Source organism: Talpa europaea (assembly GCF_964194135.1).
Source record: "Talpa europaea genome assembly, chromosome: X".
NCBI classification, from domain to species: Eukaryota; Metazoa; Chordata; class Mammalia; order Eulipotyphla; family Talpidae; genus Talpa; species Talpa europaea.
In genome coordinates this window covers 35,309,997-35,334,098 of record NC_140081.1, presented here as the reverse complement: position 1 = coordinate 35,334,098, position 24,102 = coordinate 35,309,997, and the positions used below count along the sequence as shown (strand labels likewise).

The 24,102-nt window shown below is 48.3% G+C and overlaps 1 protein-coding gene across 4 annotated transcripts in view; it reads left to right on the top strand.

Moving 5' to 3' along the window:
• The window catches only part of IQSEC2 (IQ motif and Sec7 domain ArfGEF 2), a gene marked incomplete at both ends in the record, with an annotated part of 81,388 nt that extends 67,314 nt beyond the window's left edge, over positions 1–14,074 (top strand). For 3 of the 4 annotated variants that reach the window (XM_084258758.1, XM_084258757.1, XM_084258760.1), the window contains 11 exons: positions 154–1,049; positions 2,380–2,541; positions 3,030–3,152; positions 4,113–4,279; positions 6,566–6,705; positions 7,444–7,569; positions 9,377–9,476; positions 10,010–10,171; positions 11,835–12,008; positions 12,484–12,533; positions 13,109–14,074. In XM_084258758.1, the coding sequence (XP_084114884.1) occupies positions 154–1,049; positions 2,380–2,541; positions 3,030–3,152; positions 4,113–4,279; positions 6,566–6,705; positions 7,444–7,569; positions 9,377–9,476; positions 10,010–10,171; positions 11,835–12,008; positions 12,484–12,533; positions 13,109–14,074 (3,066 nt within the window). The remainder of the gene's footprint in view (positions 1–153; positions 1,050–2,379; positions 2,542–3,029; positions 3,153–4,112; positions 4,280–6,565; positions 6,706–7,443; positions 7,570–9,376; positions 9,477–10,009; positions 10,172–11,834; positions 12,009–12,483; positions 12,534–13,108) is intronic. The other variant, XM_084258759.1, reaches the window with a different exon arrangement.
• Positions 14,075–24,102: the final 10,028 nt, after the last annotated feature.

Here is a 24,102-nt window from a genome sequence, read left to right as displayed (position 1 = left end):
ATCCCCCTTTTTCCTTCCCTCCTTCCTTCCCTCCCTTCCTCACAACTTCCTCCTTTTTCTCCTTCATTCCTACCCTTTAACCATCCCACCATTCCCTGCTTCATCTTCCTTCCTTTTTTTCCCTTTCCCTCCTCTCCTTTCTTGCCAACATAGGTAAAATCTCTGGCTGAATCCATTGACGAGGCCCTGAACTGCCACCCATCGGGATCCATGTCTGAGGAGCCAGGGTCAGCCCAACTGGAGAAGCGAGAATCAAAGGAGCAGCAAGAGGACAGCTCAGCCACATCCTTCAGTGACCTTCCCCTCTACTTGGATGACCCAGTTCCCCCACCATCCCCTGAGCGACTACCCAGCACAGAGGCCCCACCCCAGGGCCGGCCTGAGTTCTGGGCATCAGCTCCTCTCCCGCCAGTTCCTCCACCAGTGCCACCAGGGACCCGGGAAGATGGTAGCCGTGAGGAAGGCACTCGCAGGGGTCCCGGGTGTTTGGAGTGCCGGGATTTCCGTCTGCGGGCTGCCCACCTTCCCCTGCTTACCATCGAGCCTCCTAGTGATAGTTCCGTGGACCTGAGTGACCGCTCAGATCGCGGCTCTGTCCACCGCCAGCTGGTGTATGAGGCTGATGGCTGCAGCCCCCATGGGACCCTGAAGCACAAGGGGCCACCAGGCAGGGCCCCCATCCCACACCGCCACTATCCAGCCCCAGAGGGCCCAGCTCCAGCCCCGCCAGGGCCCCTGCCACAAGCCCCCAACAGTGGCACTGGGCCCAGTGGTGTGGCTGGGGGTCGTAGGTTGGGAAAGTGCGAGGCCACAGGCGAGAACTCTGATGGTGGAGATAATGAGAGCCTGGAGAGTTCCAGCAACTCCAATGAGACCATCAACTGCAGCTCTGGCTCCTCTTCGCGGGACAGCCTGAGGGAGCCTCCAACCAGTGGCCTGTGCAAGCAGACATACCAGCGGGAGACGAGGCACAGCTGGGACTCACCAGCCTTCAACAACGACGTGGTACAGAGGCGGCACTACAGAATCGGCCTCAACCTCTTCAATAAGTAGGTGTTCCCTGTTCCGCTTCCTCACCTCCTCATGAAAGGGCACTTTTATCCCTGGGGCTGATCGCCAAGCAGTAATCTGGTTTTCATCATCCTCTCATTTTGTGGATGGTTTTTCTTCCCAGCTGTTCAAGAAATAGGATTGGCAACAGAGTGACAGAGAAGAAAGCCCCTCAAAGCACCTATCAGAGGCACTTCTAGTCCTGGCACTGCCTCTGACTGACTGTGATCTTGGGAAAGATGTTTGCCCTCTCTGGGCCCCAGCTCACTGTCTATAAGATGGATTATGAACCTTGGACCCCCGCCTTCCTTTCTTGCGGGGAGAGGCAATATGCAGAAAGAGCCCTGCTCTAACAAACAGGTCACATGGACCCCTAGCCTGACCTTGACCAGACTAGGCAAGATGTAGCCCTGGGCAAGATGTGCTCCCTCCTTGGGCTTCAGTGTTTCTGTCCATCAGCCATCAGGGGTATATATTTGAGGTGCTGGGGGACAGGGTGAAGTGCTCTTTTTAGGAGTCTGGTCTTGTGCCAGGTGCTCTGGAAAGGGACAGCATTGTGACATTTCAATAGAAAAGAGTTAGGAGAAAAATGCTTTACGTCTTTTTAGTCCATTAAACTGTTCTCAATATTCTCACATTCACTCAACAGGGTGGGTAGTAGCTGTCCCTATTTTATAGATAAAGAACTTAGGCTTGAAGAAGGAAAGGGAATTGTCCAGAGTCATGCGTGATAATGATCAAGCTGAGAATAGCACCAAAGTCTCTTTCAAGTTCTGGCTCTGGGGTTCTGAATATGGCATACTTCAAACTGAACTTGTCTTACAAACTGAACTTGTCTTAGTGGAAAGTGGGGAGTACTTTATCTGTAGAAGCACTCAAAGAGAGTGCGTGATACCTGTTTGGTTGGTATGCAAGATGCAGGCAAATTAACTTCTTACCTACTGTGGGGGTCCCGGACTCAGAGAAAAGGCCTACCCTGAGGCTCAGGCCTTCTTCAAGAACTCCTCAGTACCTTTGGGGGATAGGCAAGCACCTCACATTGAGCAAGCTCTCACTGGATCTTCATTTTCTTTCAATAATAGTGTGGCTCCAGTGAAGGAGGAAGTTGGATTGAAGATAACGGAATTTTGAAGCTCTGTGAAATGGGAAAGTGGCTTCCCTCTCCATGGGTGTCATTTTTTTTCATGTGTGCCACTGAAGGGATTGGACCAAATTTTGTTTCCTTGGTTCTCTCAGGCCATGGTTGGGCCTAAAACTAGTTCATAAAATGGGACAGAGGGCAGTGTTTCATGAGGATGGTCATCTCACCTACCTCCCCTCTTTCTGCAGGAAGCCAGAGAAGGGAATCCAGTATCTGATTGAGCGGGGCTTCCTGTCAGACACACCAGTGGGCGTCGCTCACTTCATCCTGGAGCGGAAAGGCCTGAGCCGGCAGATGATAGGGGAATTCCTGGGGAACCGACAAAAACAGTTCAACAGAGACGTGTTAGAGTGAGGACCCCGGGATGGGGCAGGCTGGGCCAGGGATTCCTGAAAGAGGAGACTAGGAGAAAGGAAGGGGATAACTTGTCCTTTTTGCTCAGATAAAATTTATAAAACAGGATGACTAGACAGACATTCCTGCTCCCATACCCCTCTGCCCCAAAGAGTTCTGATCTCCCCTGGCCCTATTCCTAAAGTTTTCTGAGTGGCTCTAGTCATGCCTCTCCTTTAACCTGCAATGGGCCTCAGTTTCCCCATTTCTGGAATGAGTGGTTGTCAGAATGTGTGAAGGGATCCTTAGTAACAATGTATCTGACTTTGATATTCTAGGATGGATTCAATTTCAAATGTACCATCCTCATGTGTACTTGCTTCAGCCATGGAACCAGAGTTTGGAAGTCTGTCAGTGGAGTGTTTGTCTATTTGAGCAGGTCTGGGTGGGTCAGAGATTTTCTGCAGAGGAATTGAGTGTCACACACCCCTTCTTTGCTCTTCAGCTGTGTGGTAGATGAGATGGACTTCTCTTCCATGGATTTGGATGATGCACTCCGGAAGTTCCAATCCCACATCCGGGTTCAGGGTGAGGCCCAGAAAGTGGAGCGACTCATTGAAGCCTTCAGGTGTGCCTGCTTCCCACTGCTGGAGCTGCCTTTCCCTGCTTTGGAGGGTGGTGTAGTGTGTATCTATATGTCTGAGCCTCATACTTTTCTCACCAGAAAATGGCAGTTATAAACCCTGTCTCACAAGGCAGTATTGAGATCAGAGGTAATGTGCATAAAGTATCTAGCTCAGCAACTGGGATGCGGGTATCAAATTAGTGACAACAAGGTCGCAGCGACAGCTAATGTTTGCTGTGAGTGCTCACTAGGTGTCAGGTGCTAAGCTGGACACTTCACATTATTATTTCATGGAATACTCATAACAGCCCTATGAAGTTGGTACTTCTATTATTATCTCCATTTTACAGATGACAAATCTGAAATTGAGAGAGATTAAGTAGCTTGCCCAGAGTCATACTGTGAGTGAGCAATGGAACCATAATTTGAACTCAATAGTTAAAGGCACGACCCATCCCCCTTAACTATTATCCTTTACTATGAATGCTTTAGGGATCAGGCAGACCTGGGTATAAATCCTAGCTCTACCACTTTGGGGTATTTTGTGAAGAAACAGAAGAGCTGTTGAGAACCATTTCCCATAATGGGAGAAAGATTTGCTTTGCAGTCAGGAAAATGTAGATTTCCATCCTGGTTTCACCATTTACACAGCTCTGTTACTTTGGGCAAGCTACCTTGCCACTTTGGGCCTCAGTCACTTCATCTGTAAAATGGGGCTGCTAATGCTTACCTTGCAAGATTGTAATAGGACTAAATGAGACAATGTACACAAATCCCCTGGCAAAACTCTGTAAAAGGTGATTCTTACATGCTAGTCTTGGGAAAATTCCATAGAAATAGGACTGACCCAAAGGACTTAGGAGTATTTCTTAGAGGATGAGTTGATGGTGGCAGTCTGGGTGGATGATGATAGGTGGAGATGACTGGTGTCTGACCCTGACCCTGATCCCTCCTGCCCTGCAGCCAGCGGTACTGTGTGTGTAACCCTGCCCTTGTGCGCCAGTTCCGGAACCCAGACACCATCTTCATCCTTGCCTTTGCCATCATCCTCCTCAACACCGACATGTACAGTCCCAGCGTCAAGGCTGAACGCAAGATGAAACTAGATGACTTCATCAAGAACCTGAGAGGTGACCCCAGACTTTCCTATCACCTCTCTTGTCCTTAACCTGGGAAGAAAAAGTGGGCAGGATGGGCGTAGAGAAGGACAAGAGAGATCACATCCGCTCCCTGGAAATTAACCTGTGATGCTCTCACTCTCTGTGAAAACTGGATGTTCCCAGGGCATTCACTCATTCATTCAAGTTGTCCTTCATTGACTCATTGCATGTACACAAGATATCAAAGTCCTGTTATCACAGAGCTTATACTTAAACTATAGTATATACTATACACAGAGCTTATACTATCCACTTATTGCTGCCTCTTTCCTTTTTTTCTGTATGTATGTAAAGACTCATTTAATCACTGTAGGTACCCTTTGCTTCATTCATACATTCAGTGATTCATTTGACCACTGAGTGCCTCATGTGTGCCAGACCCTATGATGGGATGATGAGAAAGTGAAGGAGCATCACCAGTCCCTGCTCTAAGAGAGCTCCCTGTTTGTGGGAGAGATTGACTCATAGTTCCAGACACTCAACACAAGACAAAAAGCAAACCAAAAAGCAAACCAGAGGGACCAAAAATGTAGTCAGAGTTCAGGGAGGGAGAACCCACCTTCAATGCATTTCCTGGAGGAATGTGACAGAATGGCAATAGAGGAGGTCTTGCCTGATGGTAAGAATAGCACAGGCACAGAGGTGGAAAAACTTAAGGTCGTTTGGAGAACAATCTGCAGGGTGGACGATCTACTTGAGGTTAGTTGGAACCAAAATATGAGAGCCTTGAGTGACAGAGGACTGGTGTCACCTTGACCATTTTTCTTGGCTTATTGCATTGATACCTCACCTTTCACCAAGAAGAAGCCTACTAAAAATGACACAGATGTTAGGATGATTTAAACAGGGAAATAGAATTGAGGAAAAGCAAACAGACCAGACATATTTGCTGACCATCGTGGTTGGCACAGTTAATGGGCTTTCAGCTCTCTGGCAGCAGTGTGATAAAGGATATGCCTTTAGCACCTGCCCAAGGAGGAGGCATGGCATTTCCAAAGGAGAAAACATTCTCTCTAGCAGAAGGTTTAGAGGGGAAGAGTGAGTGGGTTTCACTCAGCAGACAATCGGGAGTGGAGAAGGATGGTAGACTGGGAGGAGGGAATTAGACCGATTAGAGGCCATCTGGAGCTGTCTCCCAGAATCCTGCCATTAGTCATTTGTTCGTTCATTCATTCATTCATTCATTCATTCATTACCTCTCCCTTTCTCTCTCTAAGAGTATATAGATATGTGTGTGTGTATGCTTACAAATATGTATACACAGATATACCTACACATATATATGTGTATTGTGTATATACATATACACGCATGTTGTGTGAAATGCATACATGTGTATACATGTATATATAATCTATGTGTGTTGTGTATGCATGTATATTTCCTCCTCCAATTATTAATAAATAAGCAAACAAATGAAACAAATACCTGTGTTGCATCAACACCGAAGAAGACTTGTTGCGTCAACAACTTACCAGCTCATTCCAGAAATAATGGAAATATAGAAAGTCTTTTAATTACCCAAAATCCTGCCCCCTAGAGGCAACCACGGTTAATGTTTTTGTCTAGTCTAGTCTTTTTTTCCTATGCATATGTCACTTTTGACATAGTTAAGATAGTGATGTACATGCAATTTATTACCCAGCTCTTTTCATTTAACTTGCCAAAGAATTTTCTCATGTTTTTTGTAACCATCAAGTTTTTAATAGCTGCATTATTTTATTAAATGGTTATACTCAGTTTTACTTAACTTTCTCTATTGTTAGAACTCAGATTGTATCAGATTTTTCCCATAAGTAGCACTTGCGTATATATACTACATCTTTACACATATTTCTCAATTATTCCTTGGGGCATAGTCCTAGAACAGGAATCACTGAATATTGTCTTCCAAATTAGTTATGTTAGTATACATGCTCACTTCCCTGCACTCTTATTAAATGTTATGATTTAGCATTATTTTTGCTGCTAGAAAGGCAAAAAAAAAAGAGGTATCTGATTGTTTTCACTACCACATGCTCTGAGTTATTTAGACAAAATCCCCACTCTGGGGATGGAAGCAGCGGTGGCTGTCTTATTGAAGGGTACCTTTCCTGACCGCGTCCTAGCCGAGGGACCAGGGGGACTGCCTCCCTCCAGTCCTGGCCACTGTTATGGCCCATGCCTTGGTATGGGAATTTGTGGAGAACCCCTGCCACCCTTTCCCCATATTCATGTGATGTCTGCCTGTGTTATTATCCCTCCCCGCACACCCAGGGGTTGACAATGGTGAAGACATCCCCCGAGACCTCCTGGTGGGCATCTACCAGCGCATCCAAGGGCGCGAACTTCGGACCAATGATGACCATGTGTCCCAGGTGCAGGCTGTGGAGCGAATGATTGTGGGCAAAAAACCGGTAAGTGCCTTGGGAGGCTGTAGGGGGGACAGGGCCTGGGTCTGCTGCTGCCTATGAGGGTAAGTCAATGCCCCTCTCTGAGCCACAGGCTTCCCTCACCAAATGGAGGAATACCAAATAACAGTACATTCCTCAGGGTGTGTGGTGCAGATTGAGATGCTGTGTGAATGTATCCAGCAGATTGCAAGGCACATAGTGGGTGCTCTATTAACATAAACAGTGTTCTTACATGCTTATCACAAGTGAGGAACTAAGTTAATAGTTAGCTGATAACCAGAGCCAAGAACAAACTCTACTCTTTGAGTTGACAAACATTTACAGATGCCTTTCCACTGAGCTTGGCATTTTACTGGACACCAGGGACACAGATAGGAATCAGATGTGGTCTTGTTCTGGGATCACACTCATACCAGGGAGGGTGTCAGACAAAGACACAATACTTCTGTCTTATTTCAGGGTAGCACAAAGAAAGGGAAATCATGAGTGGCTTCTTAGACGAGATAACACTGGAATTGGGATTGGGAGAAGGGTGGAATGTGGCCATCTGAAGCGGAGCAAGGGCGCTATAGGGATGAAGGCCAGACAGCAGAAAATCTAGGCTTAGTTACTTAGACTCCGTGCATCAGAGTGACAGTGACATGTGTCAAATGTAAACTTCTTATGGTCAATGTTAAGGTGCCGGAGGCCTGAAGCTGGCATGCTGGCCTTGCCAACATCTATTCCTTTGTGCCCATCTAGGTCCTCTCTCTTCCTCACCGTCGACTGGTTTGCTGTTGCCAGCTCTACGAGGTGCCAGATCCAAACCGTCCCCAGAGGCTAGGGTTGCATCAGCGTGAGGTCTTCCTCTTCAATGATCTGCTAGTGGTATGAACACTGTCAGGGAGGACCTGGAGGGGAGGTGGCGAGGTTGGCCTCCATGTCTGGCATGAACCATGTAACATGGTGGAGGCATAGTGGGTGAGGTGCTTCACTGTGTGATCTGTGTGGTCTTGGCTCAGGAAGAGGCCACCTCTGCCCCTCATGAATCTATTTGGAGTTAATAACAGCCACCAAGGGTAGAAAATGTGAGGACCAGGGGAGATGACAGACTTACAACCTGGGATGTGGTAGGAAATATCCACCTCAGTAACCCAGAAGGTTGGTTGAAGGGAGGTGAGCCTGTGACCCCAGGGTCAGTTCAACACCTTGGGGTGGTTGAGAGGCTTAAAGTAATTCTTAAGACTGAGCTCATCATCAGTGTGGACATGTGTCTTTTAGAGCTGGGACTCTTAGGACTCTGCAGGTGGAGAGGAAATTCCAGGGCCTTCCCTTCAACCTCTTACCCAGGGCAAGAACAGGCTTCCACACGCTCCCCACTTGCATGACTGCAGGGAGCAAAGGCTGTCTTCCTCCAAGGCAGCCAGTTCCCATGTCAGTCAGCTCTGACTGCTTGGATCTCTCTCCGATGGGTCTCCTCCATCGATCGTCACTAGACTCCTGGCATCACAGAGAACAAGACATTTCCTCAGGGATTTGAGGGCAGTGATCTATCCGCCCTTGGTCTTCTCTCCTTTAGAACAGGATCCCTCTGCCTTAGCTCTGTTAACATTTGGGGTAGAATACTTCTTTGTTGTGGGCGCTGTCCTGTGCATTGTAAGATGTTTAATAGCACCCTGGTCTCCACCTTCTAGATGCCATAGCACTCCTTCAACCAAAAATATCTCCAGACATTGCTAAATGTCCCGGGTGGGGAGGGGAGTAGGCAAAGTCACCACCAGTGGAGAATCACTGCTTTAGATGTACCCCCTCTCGTGTCCTCTCTGAACCTTAATATCCTCCTCTGTGAAGTGAAGCTAACTCCTATGACAGCGATGAAACAGAAGGTCAGATGTGAAACAGCCTAACCCAGAGCAATGCAGGGCCCACACAGGGTATCCCTCATGCCCTGACAACCATGTGTGTAGCCCTACGCTAGGCAGTGGGCTCATGGAGGTCAGTGAGACTCTGTCCTGTTCTCAGGGAGCTCACATGTGAAGGACTAAAAAAATGTTTTGCTAACTGCACACTATAACCATCCTGATATCAAATAATTCCGCTTTAAACTCTACTTGTAGACTGTCTGAGGCATTCTCAACCAATATAAGCAAATACCAGGATGCCCAAGTCCTTGATAAAGATGTAGGTTTGTTGAAAGGAAGACTTGTTCTCCCTCTGCATTTTATTCAGCCAAGACTGCCTTTGTGTGCTGGGTTCCATGGGAGTGGGCCAGCTACACGGAAGCCAGGGTCCTGCCTCTTGGTGCCCTAGGTGCAGCAGGGGGCCATGGTTTGCTTGGAGCCCTTCCTCAAGCCTCAGGGTGCAAGATGCGGCACCAGCACTTAGAAATCAGAAAAGGAGGGAAAATGTGTGTGTGATACTGGGGCAGGCTTCCTGGAAGGAACAGTAGTTGCTGCCTATAAAAGTTGTAAATGCCTGTTGCACATCATCATTACATAAGGAACTTGTATTTTTTCCCATCTTTCCCGTTTCCTGTTCCTTGGGCTTCAGTTCTCCCCAATTGTGGGTATGTGTGTTTGTGGGTAAATGTCTGTTAGTGGCGGTGGGAGGGGAGGGCAACCACTAGAATTAGATACCAAGTGGAAATTCCCCACCCCAAACCCTGCCTCTTGTCTTTTTCCCACCCCTGCCAAAGGTCACCAAAATTTTCCAGAAGAAGAAGATCTTGGTGACATACAGCTTCCGTCAGTCCTTTCCCCTCGTGGAAATGCACATGCAGCTCTTCCAGAATTCATGTGAGTCCCAGCATTCCAAGAGTCTATACCATGGCCCCCTGTGCTCACCCTTCATCCACACCCAAATTCCAGTTTTTGGAATCCATTACAACTGGGCTAAGGTCTCCAAAGCATCAACTTGGTCCCCAGATACAGAGCAGTCCAGGGTGGAATATGACTTGTGTCTGTCCAGGGAATCCTGATCTGGCAGAGAATTACAGTTTATATGTTTTCTGGTGGGCCAAAGAGATGATCTAGCTTCACTTTGAAGTCCTAAGCCAGCGGAACTTTGTCCAGTGACCTGTGGGGCAGCAGAGGCATGAAGGAAAGAGTCCCAGAGAACAGCCAGAGTTCAGTTTGCATTTACATCCAGAAGTACGGGGAGTAACAGGGCCATGACTACCAAGAATTTGGAGACTGTGGGGGCCAAAGGGAGCTGCTGAAGTTGCTTTAGCAGCGAGGAGGCTGGCTCAGAGTTTGGTGTTAAAAAAAAAATTTCTTGTATAAGCCACCTTGCTTACATCCAGATGTGCCGACCTGCCCTTTCCCCACAGATTACCAGTTTGGGATCAAGTTGCTGTCGGCAGTACCAGGTGGGGAGCGAAAAGTCCTCATCATCTTCAATGCCCCCAGCCTCCAGGACCGGCTGCGTTTCACATCTGACCTGCGTGAATCCATCGCCGAGGTGCAGGAGATGGAGAAATACCGCGTGGAGTGTGAGTAGCCCCGCCACATCTCCTTCCCCCTCTCCTAATTGGTGCCCAGCAGACACCAAGAATCCCATCCTCTGAGAATCTGAGTTGAGGGTTAGCTCATCCAACCTTCCTACCCTCATCCCTTGACCCCCTTCAGCCTTTGCTTGAATACCTTCATTGACAAGGGATTCATTACCTCTCAATCTCGGGTTGCTATTCCAATTCCTAATTATCAGCTAACTCTTCCTTCTATTGAAAGGCAGCAGGGAGAAGAATCGGGGTGTTGGAGGTAGGACTCTAGTTTCAGGTCCCAGGTATGCTACTTATTTTCTGGGTAAACTGGGGCAAGTTGCCTGGTTCTTTGAGCCCCAGTTTCTTCATACATAAAAATTGGGGTAATAAAATCTCCTCTAGAGTGTTGTGGCGATTTAATGCATTAAGGTAGATGGAGCATCTTCCATGTTAGTAGCACAGTGGTGTTGAATATCCTTGGTGTCCAACAAGTGGTATTCCCCTTCCCAGCCTCTTCCTAGTTCCTGAGCTGAGTACTGGTATTCCATCCTCCTGACCCACAGGGGCTACACCAAGTCATTTTGATAATAGAAAATATATGAATTTCATTCTTCCCAATGCCCTCCAAGTTTTCTCATCTCCAGGCTAAGCAGTCACAGTTAAGTGTTAAAGAAAAAGAGAGAGGGAGGGAGGGAGGAAGAGAGGGAGGGGAGGGGAGGGGAAGGGAGGGGAGGGGAGGGGAGGGGAGGGGAGGGGAGGGGAGGGGAGGGGAGGGGAGGGGAGGAGAGACACACACACACACACACACACACAAACATTAGGCAGCACACAGCTCCTTGGTGAAACCTGCACTGCCCCTCAGCAAGGAAGGGTCACACATTGCAATTCACTAGATCCTGAAGAACCTGGGGAAGATTCAGAAAGAAATGAGAGGAGGGAAATAGACAAATGTCTCCTCAGGGAGCTAGGAGGTTATAAGGAGACTGGGTGAACATGGGCTCTAGCCCCAGGTAGACTTGCTTCCAGAGTATGGCCTCCACTATTCCCAGCTGTATAAACCTGCACAAGCTTCTAGGACTTCTCAGAATCTCAGTTTTTTCTTTTGAAAAAATGTGGACAATGATATTTAACCTGGGAACTACTGTGAGGATTGAGTGAGGTCAAGTATGGCATACTGATGGCTCATAATACAGCTGTTGATTCCTGTTGATTTCCTGCTCCTGTCCTTCCAGGAGCCCTGTGCTCTGGATCAAGGTATCTGAGAACTGAGAAGACTCTAGAAAGATTGCCTTTTGGCATATGCTAGAAGGGCCATCCGTCCTTGCCAGAACAAGCCACTGTGAAGCTCCACTTTGAAGGCAGTGATGGTTGGGAGGCCAAACTGAGAGTGGCAAGGGAGAGTAGAAGTGAGAAGGGTGAAAGGAAGGGGAGAAGGGCAGGAGCAGCAGGACCTAAGAAGGACAAAAAGAAGACTGAGCCAGAGGAGATGTTGTGAGAAAAGGTGAGGTGCTGCTGGGACTTAGGAGATGTAGCTAAGGCTATCCAGGGGGGACAGACCTGGGGACAGAACAGGTGAGGAGGAGGGGAAGGCCCATAGAGGACTAGGGGCAGTCAGGTGGTTTCTCACTCCTGTTCCTGACTTTTGCTCCCCATCTCCCCCACTGCCACTCAGCGGAGCTGGAGAAGCAGAAAGGTTTGATGCGGCCTAATACCTCACAGCCCGGTGGGGCTAAGGACTCAATGAATGGCACACTGGCCCGCAGCAGCCTGGAGGACACATATGGGGCAGGCGATGGGCTCAAAAGGGGAGCACTCAGCAGTTCCCTTCGAGATCTTTCTGACGCAGGCAAGTCTCCCGGGCCCCTGCCCTGGCTGGGGAGACCGGGACTGGGGGTCCTCCTCTTTACCTCCTATCACTACCGCCAGCCTTCCCTCTACCTGCTACACCTGCACGTACCCTGCCTTCATCCAGAATCCTGGGCATTGTGCTGCAGGGGGCCTGGTAGCCCAGTCAGAACAGGTGAAGCCCAGGGGTTGGGCCAGGGAGTGTGAAGTGGGGCCACAGTTTTAGCCCCTCTCTCTTGCTGCTCCCCTTCTCCTCTCTTTCCTCTTCTATCTCTCCAGTACCACCTCTCCTCCTCCACCATCTTGTCCTCCTCTTGATCCTCCTTCTCCACTCTCCTCCTTCCCACCTCCTCCCCCTCTTCAACGGGGGCAAGGGAATAAGGGTGTCTTTCCCGGGAGGGGCCCAGGCCAGGTGCCCAGCAGGGTGGGGAGGGGGGTTGCTGCTCTGACGCTGGGCTCCTTGCTTGTGGGTGCAGGGAAGCGGGGGCGGCGTAACAGCGTGGGATCGCTGGACAGCACCATCGAAGTAAGTGTCAGCTCCTGCCCCACTTATCCTCTGCATGAGCCCTGACCCGCTGTGGAGTTCCAGAGGAGGAGGGGACCTGTTGCTTCCCCCTCTTCCCTGCTGGGAGCCGTGGGCTGCCTCTCCCAGCCAACTACTCTCTCCATCTGTCCTCAACTCTGTCTGTCCTCACTCTCCCTGTCTCTCAGTCTGTCTTCCACTCTCCAGAACCCCCTCTCTACCCCAGGGCTGACTCTGACCTCAAGTAGTGATGCCCTGGGGGTTGGATCATGAGAAGCTCTTACCTCCAAGTCCTGCTCTTTGAGCCTGAGCAAGTCACTGTCTCACATTTTCCTTGCCTGCAAAATGGGGATGAGGAGGAGGCACTACTGACTCTTCCTCTCCCAGCTGAGGCTCAGAGGATATAGTGGAGCAGAGCTCTAAAAGATGGGGAGCTCCACGCCCAAGTACAGGACTGTCGCTTGGTCTTCATGATGCCCTGGCGGTTCCTAGCTCCAGCCCTCAGGGACGGGGTGGAGTTTAGGGTTGGGGGTTTAGGACTTCTAGACTGGCCTGACTCCCCCCCCTCCCCCTTCCAGGGGTCTGTTATTAGCAGTCCACGCCCTCACCAGAGGATGCCACCTCCGCCCCCACCCCCGCCGCCAGAGGAGTACAAGAGCCAGAGGCCCGTCTCCAACTCCTCATCCTTCCTGGGCTCCCTATTTGGAAGCAAGCGGGGCAAGGGGCCCCTCCAGATGCCACCACCGCCAACTGGCCAGGCCTCTGCCTCCTCTTCATCTGCTTCTTCCACCCACCACCACCACCACCACCACCACCATGGTCACAGCCATGGTGGCCTGGGGGTGCTGCCTGATGGGCAGTCCAAGCTCCAGGCCCTGCATGCCCAGTATTGCCAAGGACCAGGCCCTGCCCCACCGCCCTACCTCCCACCCCAGCAACCTCCTCTCCCCCCACCTCCTCAGCAGCCCCCACCCCTGCCCCAGTTGGGTTCCATTCCACCACCTCCCGCCTCAGCCCCACCTGTGGGGCCACATCGCCACTTCCATGCCCATGGCCCAGTCCCAGGTCCGCAGCACTATACCTTGGGCCGGCCAGGCAGGGCTCCCAGAAGGGGAGCCGGTGGACACCCTCAATTTGCTCCACATGGCCGCCACCCCCTGCACCAGCCCACTTCCCCATTGCCCCTGTACAGTCCTGCCCCCCAGCACCCTCCAGCCCACAAACAGGGCCCTAAGCACTTCATCTTCAGCCACCACCCACAGATGATGCCAGCAACAGGGGCCACTGGGGGCCCTGGGTCCCGGCCACCAGGGGGCTCCTATTCCCATCCCCACCACCCACAGTCGCCATTGTCACCACACTCACCCATCCCACCCCACCCCTCCTACCCACCCCTACCTCCACCCTCACCCCATACCCCGCACTCACCACTGCCTCCCACCTCCCCCCACGGCCCACTGCACGCCTCTGGTCCCCCTGGCACGGCCAATCCACCCTCTGCAAACCCCAAGTCCAAGCCAAGCCGGATCAGCACCGTGGTCTGATGAATGGAGAGAGTGAGCTGGGGGGCCCAGGGAGGTCTGGGGACTCTATAAGAGAAGGACCTTGCACCTTCTCTGCTTCCTCAGTTTTTCCAAAATATATACACACATGGAAATGTTCTTTTCCCCACTTCCTCCCTGCCTCGGACCTCTCCTCTAACCCCTGACAGTTGCCACAGGGTTTCCTTCCAGATTTGAGGATCCTTGCCACTTGAAGCCTGGATGCTAGGCTCTCTAGCTCTGGGGAGTGGTGAGGACCTTTCAGAGATCCTCATCCTCTTCTTCCTCTCTTCATCCTTCTCCCCACGCCCCAGGTCTAACTGGGTGGCCTCAGACCTCTGGGCCAATGTCAGCTCCCTATCAGCTCTGACTGGTAGGGAAGGGCAGGGTCAGGAGCGGTGAAGGTGAAGGCTTCCCTGGGATTCCTCTAGCTGCACAGGGCTAGGAGGCAGCTCTGTAGAGTTGTGGTCAAACCTCAGCTGGCTTGGCCCACACTCTGACTTCAGAGCCAGGCAACACACCTCCATGTGTCTCTAGGAGTTCATGGACTGTCAGTGTACTCACTGGGTATGCCCCCACTTCTGTAGGCCCCCAGATGGGGCAGTGCTTCCTCTCCAGGGCCAGTCTATGCCCTTTCTCCACTGGGTTCCAACCCAGGCCTCTTCAGCTCCAGGACCTTGCCTCTCCTTGCAACATTCTTACCCTGATCAAAATCTAGACAGGTTTTTTTTCTTGGGTGGGGGGGGGCTCAGGTCTGGGATGAGAAGGGCAACGCCCTCCCTCACCCATAGTGCATGCCCCCCCCATTCCCTATACCTCCCCCACCTACAACTGAAGACAATGCACTTTATAGATATTGCCCACACACAAACCTCGCTGGGGCAGGGTACCCAGCACCAGCCCTGGGGAGAGAGGCTTCCAGAGGGCCATCACGAGCCCAAGATGTGCTTCCGGAGGCAGAGATTGAAGCCATCAGAGCAGGGCCTGGGAGCCAGGATGCCTGAGTCCTGTACGTCAAAATCTCTGCTGCCTCTCTAGTCCCTTTCCAGCCCTGTTTATTTATTATAAATATGTTTTTTTACATGCCCCAGCTCCTCTTCTTGCCCTACACATCCAACTCCTTTCTCAGCTCCTGCCTCCCTCTCCCCTTTCCATCATTGGCTGCAGTAAAAACAGACAGACCCTGGCTGTACTAAGGGACCCCAGGGCTTGGGGGTGGGGACGGGCAGCAGTGGGAGGGCTGTTTGGAGAGGAGATGGGGTTCAGGCATTGTCTTTTTTTCCTCCTTGTATATAAGAATGTATATTTGATGCCGCATAAAAGACCTTGTGCTCACCTCCCGCCTCTGCCTCCTACTTATGCCCCCTCCCCCGTGGCAGAGCCCAGGGAGAGAGAGGCCTTAGCCCAGGGAGGTGAGGTGGTAATGTTAGAAGCTCAGGCAACTGGGTGGGCAAGATGCTTTGGGTGGGTGGGAGGAGGAGATGAGGGAGGTCTTTCTATCCCTTTTCATTCACAGTTTGCATGACAGAAAGGCAAGAGTATGGGCTTTGCAGTTGGCCCAATTGAAATCCTGGGGTTTTCCTTTGCTAGCCATGTGCACTTGGGAGAGGTACCCTCTCTGAGCCTCGGTTTCCTCAGTTTGGAACTTGGTGATAAGTCATTTCCTCATGGAGTTGTGATGATTACATGATTATGTGAAGCAGTCAGCTTAGAGTGCTCAGCAAGTTAGTTCCCTTCTCGTCCTTCCATGGGTCAGATACTTCCTTCTACTCTTGTGGCATCTATTCTCACCCTTCCTGTGGCTGATCTGGCTTTGCCCTGGAGCCCTTCCCTCCATTCTCCCCTCCCTGCTGCTAGCCACATTCCTGTTCTTGAGAATGGGGGTGGGCGGTGACCTGTCCAGGAAGCCAAGGGCTGGACACAATATAAGAGTGCTGTAGGATGTTAGATAACAGATCATTGGGCTTTCTTTAGTTTACAAAGGAGGACAGGCCAGAGATGGGCAGGGTCTTTCCCAAGGCTACACATCAAGTCAGGATGGGGGTTTCTGACGTCTAGGCCAGACCCCTTACCAGCAGCCCCCCAAACTGCCTCCCTATGAAATGAACATATTTCCAGCACCACTGATGGGGCAGAGTGATGGCTCTTGGTTAGGATCAGCAGGGTCTCCAGAAGCAGCAGTAAGTACATACCTTTGGTACCTTCTTATAATCTGGAATGACCTCTAACAAGGAATGGTTTAATGGCACTACTCTTTAAATTTTTTTTTTTTTTATAGAGGCATGCTTTATTTGTTTGCTGGTTTGTTTGTTTGTTTTGTTTATACATGCACTGGGTACAGTCAGAAGCGTGGGAGGGTGAGAGAATTCACCAGAGCCAGAGCGGGGAGCAGAGCAGACAGAAGGACCGAAGTACACTGCTGAGGGGAGCAGCGGGCGGCAGGAGAGGTCTGCGCGCCATGTGGGACCCTCCTCCAGTGACCTGGGAGCAGCCGGGGATCGAACCGGCGCCGCAGAGGCCGCGGGCAGCTTCGCAACCCAGCGCTCAACCGCTGCGTAATGGCACTACTCTTTAGCAGCTTGAGCCAGTCTTTCTTTTCTTCCCCGTATGCTTGTTTAAGCAAAGGCAACATCTGGGCCATCTAAGCATTTGAGGCCCCTGTAAGGACCAGACCTGAGTGTTTAAAGAACTTAGACACAGAGGGTCCAAAATCAAGTCCAATTAGCATCTTTTTGGTTCCTTCCTTGGTGAACCAAACTGGACTGCCATTTGGTTGTTCTCCCTTCTCCCACTTTCTATTCAATGCTGGTTTTGTCTTCCCAGAGCTCAGCTTTTAGTACTCAAATCCCAGCTCTGTCACAGATTTGACTGTGTTGCCTTTGGCAAATTATATAGCCCATCTTTCACCTACAAATGAGGAGCCTGATCTTGCAGGAAAATTATTAATAGATACATATGAAATACCTACCTCCTGCTAGACACACAGTGAACTGTTCCTGGCCACCTACAGAATCAAGTGCAAACTCCTTGTCTTGACACTGGAGATGCTCCAATATGTGATCTCAGCCAATCTCTGTAGTCCTAACTTTCATTCCTCACCCACACTTGGACCATCCACTCACTATTCCCTGAAAAGGCCTCTGTGTAAATTTCTAACCTCAGCATTTTATCTGCACCTCCCCATCCCTGCCCACAGGTGCCCCCCCCCAACATCCCTGATGCTGATGGACTTAGAGGACTCATCTGTCAAAAATGTGCCCTCATCACATTCTCTGAGGTCTTTCATGCCATAATCTATCTTCCCCACCAGACCATAAGTGGCTTGCTGGTGACACTGGTCTGAATCATCTCTGTTCAGAACATTGCCCAGCATAATACTTGACACAGCACTGATGATGCTAAAATTTTTGTTGATTTCAATGAATGAATGGTTGATCAGTTCTTTCTAAGCTAAATCTTAGAGTAAGGTATCTTTTCATTGGTTGATTTATTAGTTGATATAACCTGTGTACTCTCTGAGACCTCCTCATGCTTCCAGCTCCATCTCTTTCCTAAGCTCTCCTCTTCATTGCAGGCCCAGCACTGGGCTATCTCTGCCCCAACCTCCCCTCTTCCAGGAAGTTCACCTTCCAGACTGGGGAGGGATAGTGCAACTCCTCACCTCCTCATTTCTTTGAGGAACCTGAAGACAAGAAGCCTGTTGACTGACATCATTTCAAAGGTTATATAACCAGTCTTTTGGGGGATATGGCTGGGAGGGACAACACATAACAAAGGCCAAAGTTCCTAGAAACTCATATAGAGTTCTTATCTTTGACCTCGACTAGTATGATCCTATAGGTCTTTCTGTGATGATAGAAACATTCTATATCTGTGTCATCTACTATAGTAACCCTCTAGCCACATTGCATTGGTTGACTTATTTAATTGGCTACTGAGTACTTAAAATGTGGCTAGTGCAACTGGGGGCCTACATTTTTTTAATTTAAATAGCCACATGGTCACCACAGTGGACAGGGCAGCACAAGACCTTCAGGAGTGGACAGCCTAGCAGGGATAATGTCAATACTATATATTAAAAGTGCAGGCCTAGAAGGAAGCACAACATTTGGGGGGCGGTAAAGAAGGGAAAAACTCAACTTGGGGATTTTAGCTGAGTCTTGAAGGGGGAGCAGGAATGAGCCTGGTAAAGAAGGGCATTTGTCAGAGGGAGCAGTATTTGCAACAGCCTGCAGGTGTGCAATTCTGTGATGCTAGTGGAATAGTGAGAAAGGAGTGGGAGACAGCGGCCCCGGCATCGGCCACCACATAGCCCAGAGCATCGATAAGGACAGTGCACATATCCTCATTCCTCTTGCTCACAGGCTGTCTCACCCCCACCTCAGGGGGACCTAAAATAAAACCAGGGGTCACACTGGGATACACAGTGCCTCCATTGTAAGATTACTGTTTTTCCTTTTGTCGTTTGGGAGTACATTGTGGAGTGATGCATTGAAATTATGCACAGTAGTCCCCCTTATCTGTAGTTTCAGTTACCACTGTCAACCACAGCCCAAAAATACTACTTAGAAGAAGTTATTTTGAGGGAAAGGGCCACATCCACATGACGTTTATTACAGTATGTATTGTTACAGTTATTCTGTGTTATTATTAGTGTTGTTGATCTCTTACCGTGCCTAATTTATAAGTTCAACTTTATCATAGGTAGGTATGTATCATAGATAGGTATTGTAGGTAGGTATGAAAAAAACCACAGTATATAAAAAATAAAGTACTATTTGCAGTTTTAGGAATCCACTGGGGGTCTTCAAACATATCCCTCATGGATAAGAAGGGACTGCTGTAAATGTCCTGTAACTCCTCACACCAGTTTTAGCACTCACAGATGATTCTCCAGGTTTCCAAATGGTGATTTCTAAATGGCATCATTCTTTTGACACATATTAGTTGGCTTTCCACTATAAGGGAGAACTTTCCCTTCACTTACATTTATTTATGTTTAGCCTCATGAACTCATGGTTGTCTATTTTATCCGGTGAGTTCTATATAACCCATTAATATCTTTATTTTGATGTTCCGTGTGTCCAGGTTTGACCAGCAGAAACCTCTGAGGTGGCTGCCGTGTCCTTTGGGTGGAGCTCCATAGTTCTTTGAGCACTGCTTTGTTTTCTGGCCCTACCAGATGCTCCAGACCCATCTTGTACTTTTGCTGCCCTAGCTTTGGAGTCAGCATTTTCTAAGGCATTTTAGTTTTTATTTAATGGAAATTGGGATTTAGGAACCAAGAATTTGGTACTAAATGTTATACCTATATTTTAAGAGTTTGCTCTTTTCATTTGGGGAAAGGTTAAACTTTTATCGATGATTTTCTAACTTCATCATTCTTGTAAGAGAGGACTTTCCCTTTTCCCTTATTTATTTATATCAGTGTGAAGTTGGAGATTTTTGTTTTGCTCAATGAGTTATAATCTACCACCATCATCATTTATTTGGGATTATTTTGAATATATCATTGTTATTATGAAGCACATAATATCCATTTCTATATACATATGTATTATGTATACCTATAACCATGAGTTCATGGAGATACCTTGAGGATGCTTTTTATTTTTTTAATATATTTTATTATCATATATTTTACATCATTGTTCATTTTTGTACAATGTTTGCTTTCTCCTCTCAGGTGTAGTCCCCATAGAATTCCCACCATCAATTCATCCGTGCACCATCACCATAGTCCCCCAATTGCTGATTTTTTTTTGTTATTATTTTTCCCCCAATCCCTTGTTTGGTTCCCCTATAGTCCTCCTATAAGTGAAACCATCCAATATTTTTCTTTTTCCTAATGACTTATTTTACTGAGCATGATCCCTTCTAGCTCCATCCATGTTGCTGTGAATGGCATGAGTTTATAATTTTTGATTGATGAGTAATATTCCACTGTGTATATATACCGGTCATCTATTGATCCAGTCATCTATTCTTGGGCATTTGGGTTGTTTCCATATCTTACCTATTATAAATAGTGCTGCAATAAACATAGGGGTGGGCCTCTCCTGGTGGTGCAGCGGTTGAGCACTGGGCTGCAAGGCTGCCTGCAGCCTCTGCAGCGCTGGTTCGTTCCCCGGCCGCCGGCAAGGGTCCCACACAAAAAAATAAAATAAAATAAACATAGGGGTGCAGGTATCCTTTTGAATGAATGTTTTTTGTGTCCTTTGGGTAGATTCCTAGGAATGGAATTGCTGAATGATATGGTAGCTCCATTTGTAGTAGTTTGAGGAACCTCCACACAGCTTTCCCTAGTGGTTGGATCAGTTTGCACTCCCACCAGCAATGTAGGAGAGTTCCTTTTTCTCCACATCTCTTGAGGATGCTTTTTAAACCCAGGCTAGAGTTAGTAACTGGCTCTTGCAGGGAATAGATTAGAAAATGGCATGGGGGAGAAAGGGATAGATTCCAGAACAATTTAGAAGTTAGAACGCACAGCTTATACCTATTTTAGAACTGGAAGAGACCCTATTTTACAAATTGAACAAGTGAGATATAAAGTTACTCTCATCCAGTTCTTCCAGAAAACATGGACGGGGTGAGTGTGGTCAGGAGCCCAGCCAACTCTTCCAGTCATGGCTTGGCATCAGCTTCATGCCAGACTCTCTTCTCAGCTTGGGTGGGTAAGCCAAGCCAGTCTTTCCTCCAGGGTGAACTTCCTGGTGCTTCCCATTTTTTAACTCTTCAGTGTCCAGAATTAGGTTGGTCCCTAGCAAAACCCAAGGAAATCTGTTTCCTGAATACTTTACTCAGGATAGTGGCGGGCAGGGCACCGTCTAAGACTATTACAGGCACTCAGACCTAAGTTTGAATTCTGGCTCTGCCACTTATTAACCATGTGACTTGGGTAAGTTTATACTTCTCTGAGCTTCAGTCTCCTCATCTGTTAAAAAGGGGTAATAAGATTTAATTCATAGCACTTGGCCCTTGGTGCATGGCAGTCATCCTTATCTCTACATAACAACCCTGTGTGGAAGGGATTATTTAACCTCATTGGATAAATAAAAAGAAAAATCAAGGCTTAGGAAGATTAAGATACTTGGCAGACATCGGTGGGTGAATGCCAGCATTAGGAAAGCAGGGACCATGTCTGTCTTGGTCATCATATATTCCCAGTGCGCAGAACAGTGCCCAGTGCATAGTAGGAATTTAATAAATATCTGTGAATGCATTGGTTCTGACTGACTTCAAAGACTGTATGCAATTTCCAATTCCCCTTCCATTTGTTCTCAGGTGTCTGAGCTAAGGAACTCAGAGAAGGCTATGGGGAGTCTTGGCTGAGCTGAGTTCCCAAACTGGTCTCCTGTTTTTTTTTTTTTTCCAAAGATTTATTTATTTTTGCATACAAGAACTGGGGTATAGGCCAGAGGTATGGGAGGGTGTGAGAGGATTCACCAGAGACAGAGTGGGGAACAGAACAGGCAGATCTACTGAAACACACTGCTGAGGGGAGCAGTGGGCAAGTCAGGAGAGGTCTGCTGTGGGTTGCTCCCTGGCCGGGGATCAAACTTGTGCTGCAGCAGCTGCGGATAGTGTCATGGGTTGCACCTTAACCCCTTGCGCCACCAGGGAGGCCCTCTCCTGACTCTTGATTCATGCTCTTTGCTTTTTGCTGAGCTGCCTCCAGATGGAAATACCAAATTTTCTTCAGCCTAGGCATATTCTCCCACCTTCTTCATTCTCCTCACCCCTTTTTTTCCCAGTTTCATTCCTGATGAGGGCAAATTACAGAAAGAACAGTTGACCAGGAGTCAACAACTTCCTGTGTAACAGCTGTACAAATTACTCTTTCTGGAAATTGGTTTCTCATCTACAGAATGGGAAAATCAACCTACATCTTTCCCATGACTGGTACAAAGATTAAAGGAAATAATTGATATGAAAGAGCTGTGTGGGCTGTCAGATGCTTACACATGGGAGATGCTAGTGATTTTACTGTTGTTAATATCACCTTGCCTAGCTTTGTTTCCTATCCAGAGAGTTGTTCAGTTGGTTCATTCACCTGTGTTTCTAGGGGAAAGGGATGAAAACTTCCTCTGATACCTAGAAACCTAGAAAGATGTCACTATTTCCAATTCTTGGGACAAATTTCCTCACAAGCCAAATGGGAATAAAGATACCAAACATTAAAGGTAATATAAGGATTGAGATGATTAAAAAATGTGAACTCACTGGCACAATGCCTGGCACAAAAGAAATTCTTAATGAGTTTTGACATATTGGTTGCCAACACCTAGAAAAATAAGTTAACAGATGTTGAGGGGCTGCTATGTGCCAGATACTGGACAACAATCCTGCAAGGTAGGTATTACCATCCTCATTTCAGTTTCAGAAGTTTGCCCAAGTTCTCATAACTAGAAAATGACAGAGCTGGTAGTACTAGAAGTCAGACTTCTCTGCAACACACACTCCCCCTCCCCCGCCCGTGAGTTCCTACCTATATGTGCTCCATTCCCTCAGAAAGGATGTCCTTAGCTCAGTCCTAAAGTAGGCAGAAAGATGTACCTGACTGGGACACAGTATGTGATGAGAAACAGTTAACTGAATGAAGGAATGACACTCTCCATCCCCTTGAAATATATTCAAACTTATAACAGATGTTAAATATACACAGGAAATGTCTGCAAAGAGTATACACTATTTTCAGCCACTATACACTAAAGCTCCTCAAAAATACATATGTAATTTTGTTTATGCAACATTAATTTACTGCTTACCATTCTAAGTGCTATGGATGTATAAGCCACAAGGTCCCTGCCCTTGAGGAAGTTAGTCTGATGGGGGAACACAAAATAAGCACTTAAATCAGCATGTGCACAAATATTCTAATATGTGCACAGTAGGTTTCTAAACTGTATGCAGTAGGCCCACAACTGATTAATAACATAACATAAATAATCCTCAAATGCAGTAGATGCCTGATGTATGAGAAAATTACTGGCTTGATGTTCATTCATAGGTCCAATAAATTTAGAAGCTGCACATCACAATAGCTGTATACACAATAGATACTCAAATGCATAATGGGGACTATGCACAAATAAATCCATGTACACACGTTTGAAAAGTACACAGCAGGCTCACAAATGGGCAAACACAAGGTGTTTCATATGATAAGCACTGGAAGGGTAATAAATACGCTGCTGTTAAACATCCAATTGTATATATATATATATATATATGTATGTATGTGTACATACACACACAGGTTTAATTTGTAGCACTACATGCCACAAATGTGCACACGGTGGAAGTGCATACAAAACATTTTGAAAGTGTTCATTAAAATGTTGATTGACAATGATTCCTTGAGAGTTAAGAATGGAAGCACCATCTGGGAGATCTCTACGCATAATCTTAGGCGAAATATTTCCATCCTCTTCTTGGGACTCAGGATTCTAAAAACCCATAATCCCAGGGGAGTAAGCACCCTCCTGCCTTCCTTCTTTCAAAGCCCCAGTTGTATCAGCGCTTAGAACGAAGAGCCCAATACGACTCCCACCACCTGAGGGCGAGCAGAAAGGGCTCCTCCCAATCAGGAACCCGAATCCATCTTCCGTGGTCCGCACCGGAAAGACCCGGGAGGAGTGGCCGTGGGGGCGGGGCTCGCGCCAGAGGTGAGGTCATCGAAGGGGTGTCAGTTTAGGCCCACCACCCAACAACGCCAGCTCCTCTTCCGGTCTCTCTCCATAACGCGCATGCGCACCACTGGCCTTTAAACGTGCACCGCCGGTCCATCCGGAAAAAGGATCCGGCAGTTTAATTACAACCTTGTTCCTCCGCCGCTGAGGAGGACTATTTGCTCTCAGTCTGGGAGGTACTTTTGAGTTCCCGCTTCCAAACAGGGAACCCACGCTAGCCGATTCAACTTGGTCCCCACGGAATGAGAGCTTCCTAGGCTTAGCGTCAGGCAAGGTATGCGAGGCTCAGAGAGACACCCCGCGGAGGGATCCGGTTTGTTGTGGTGAGAGGTGGAGACG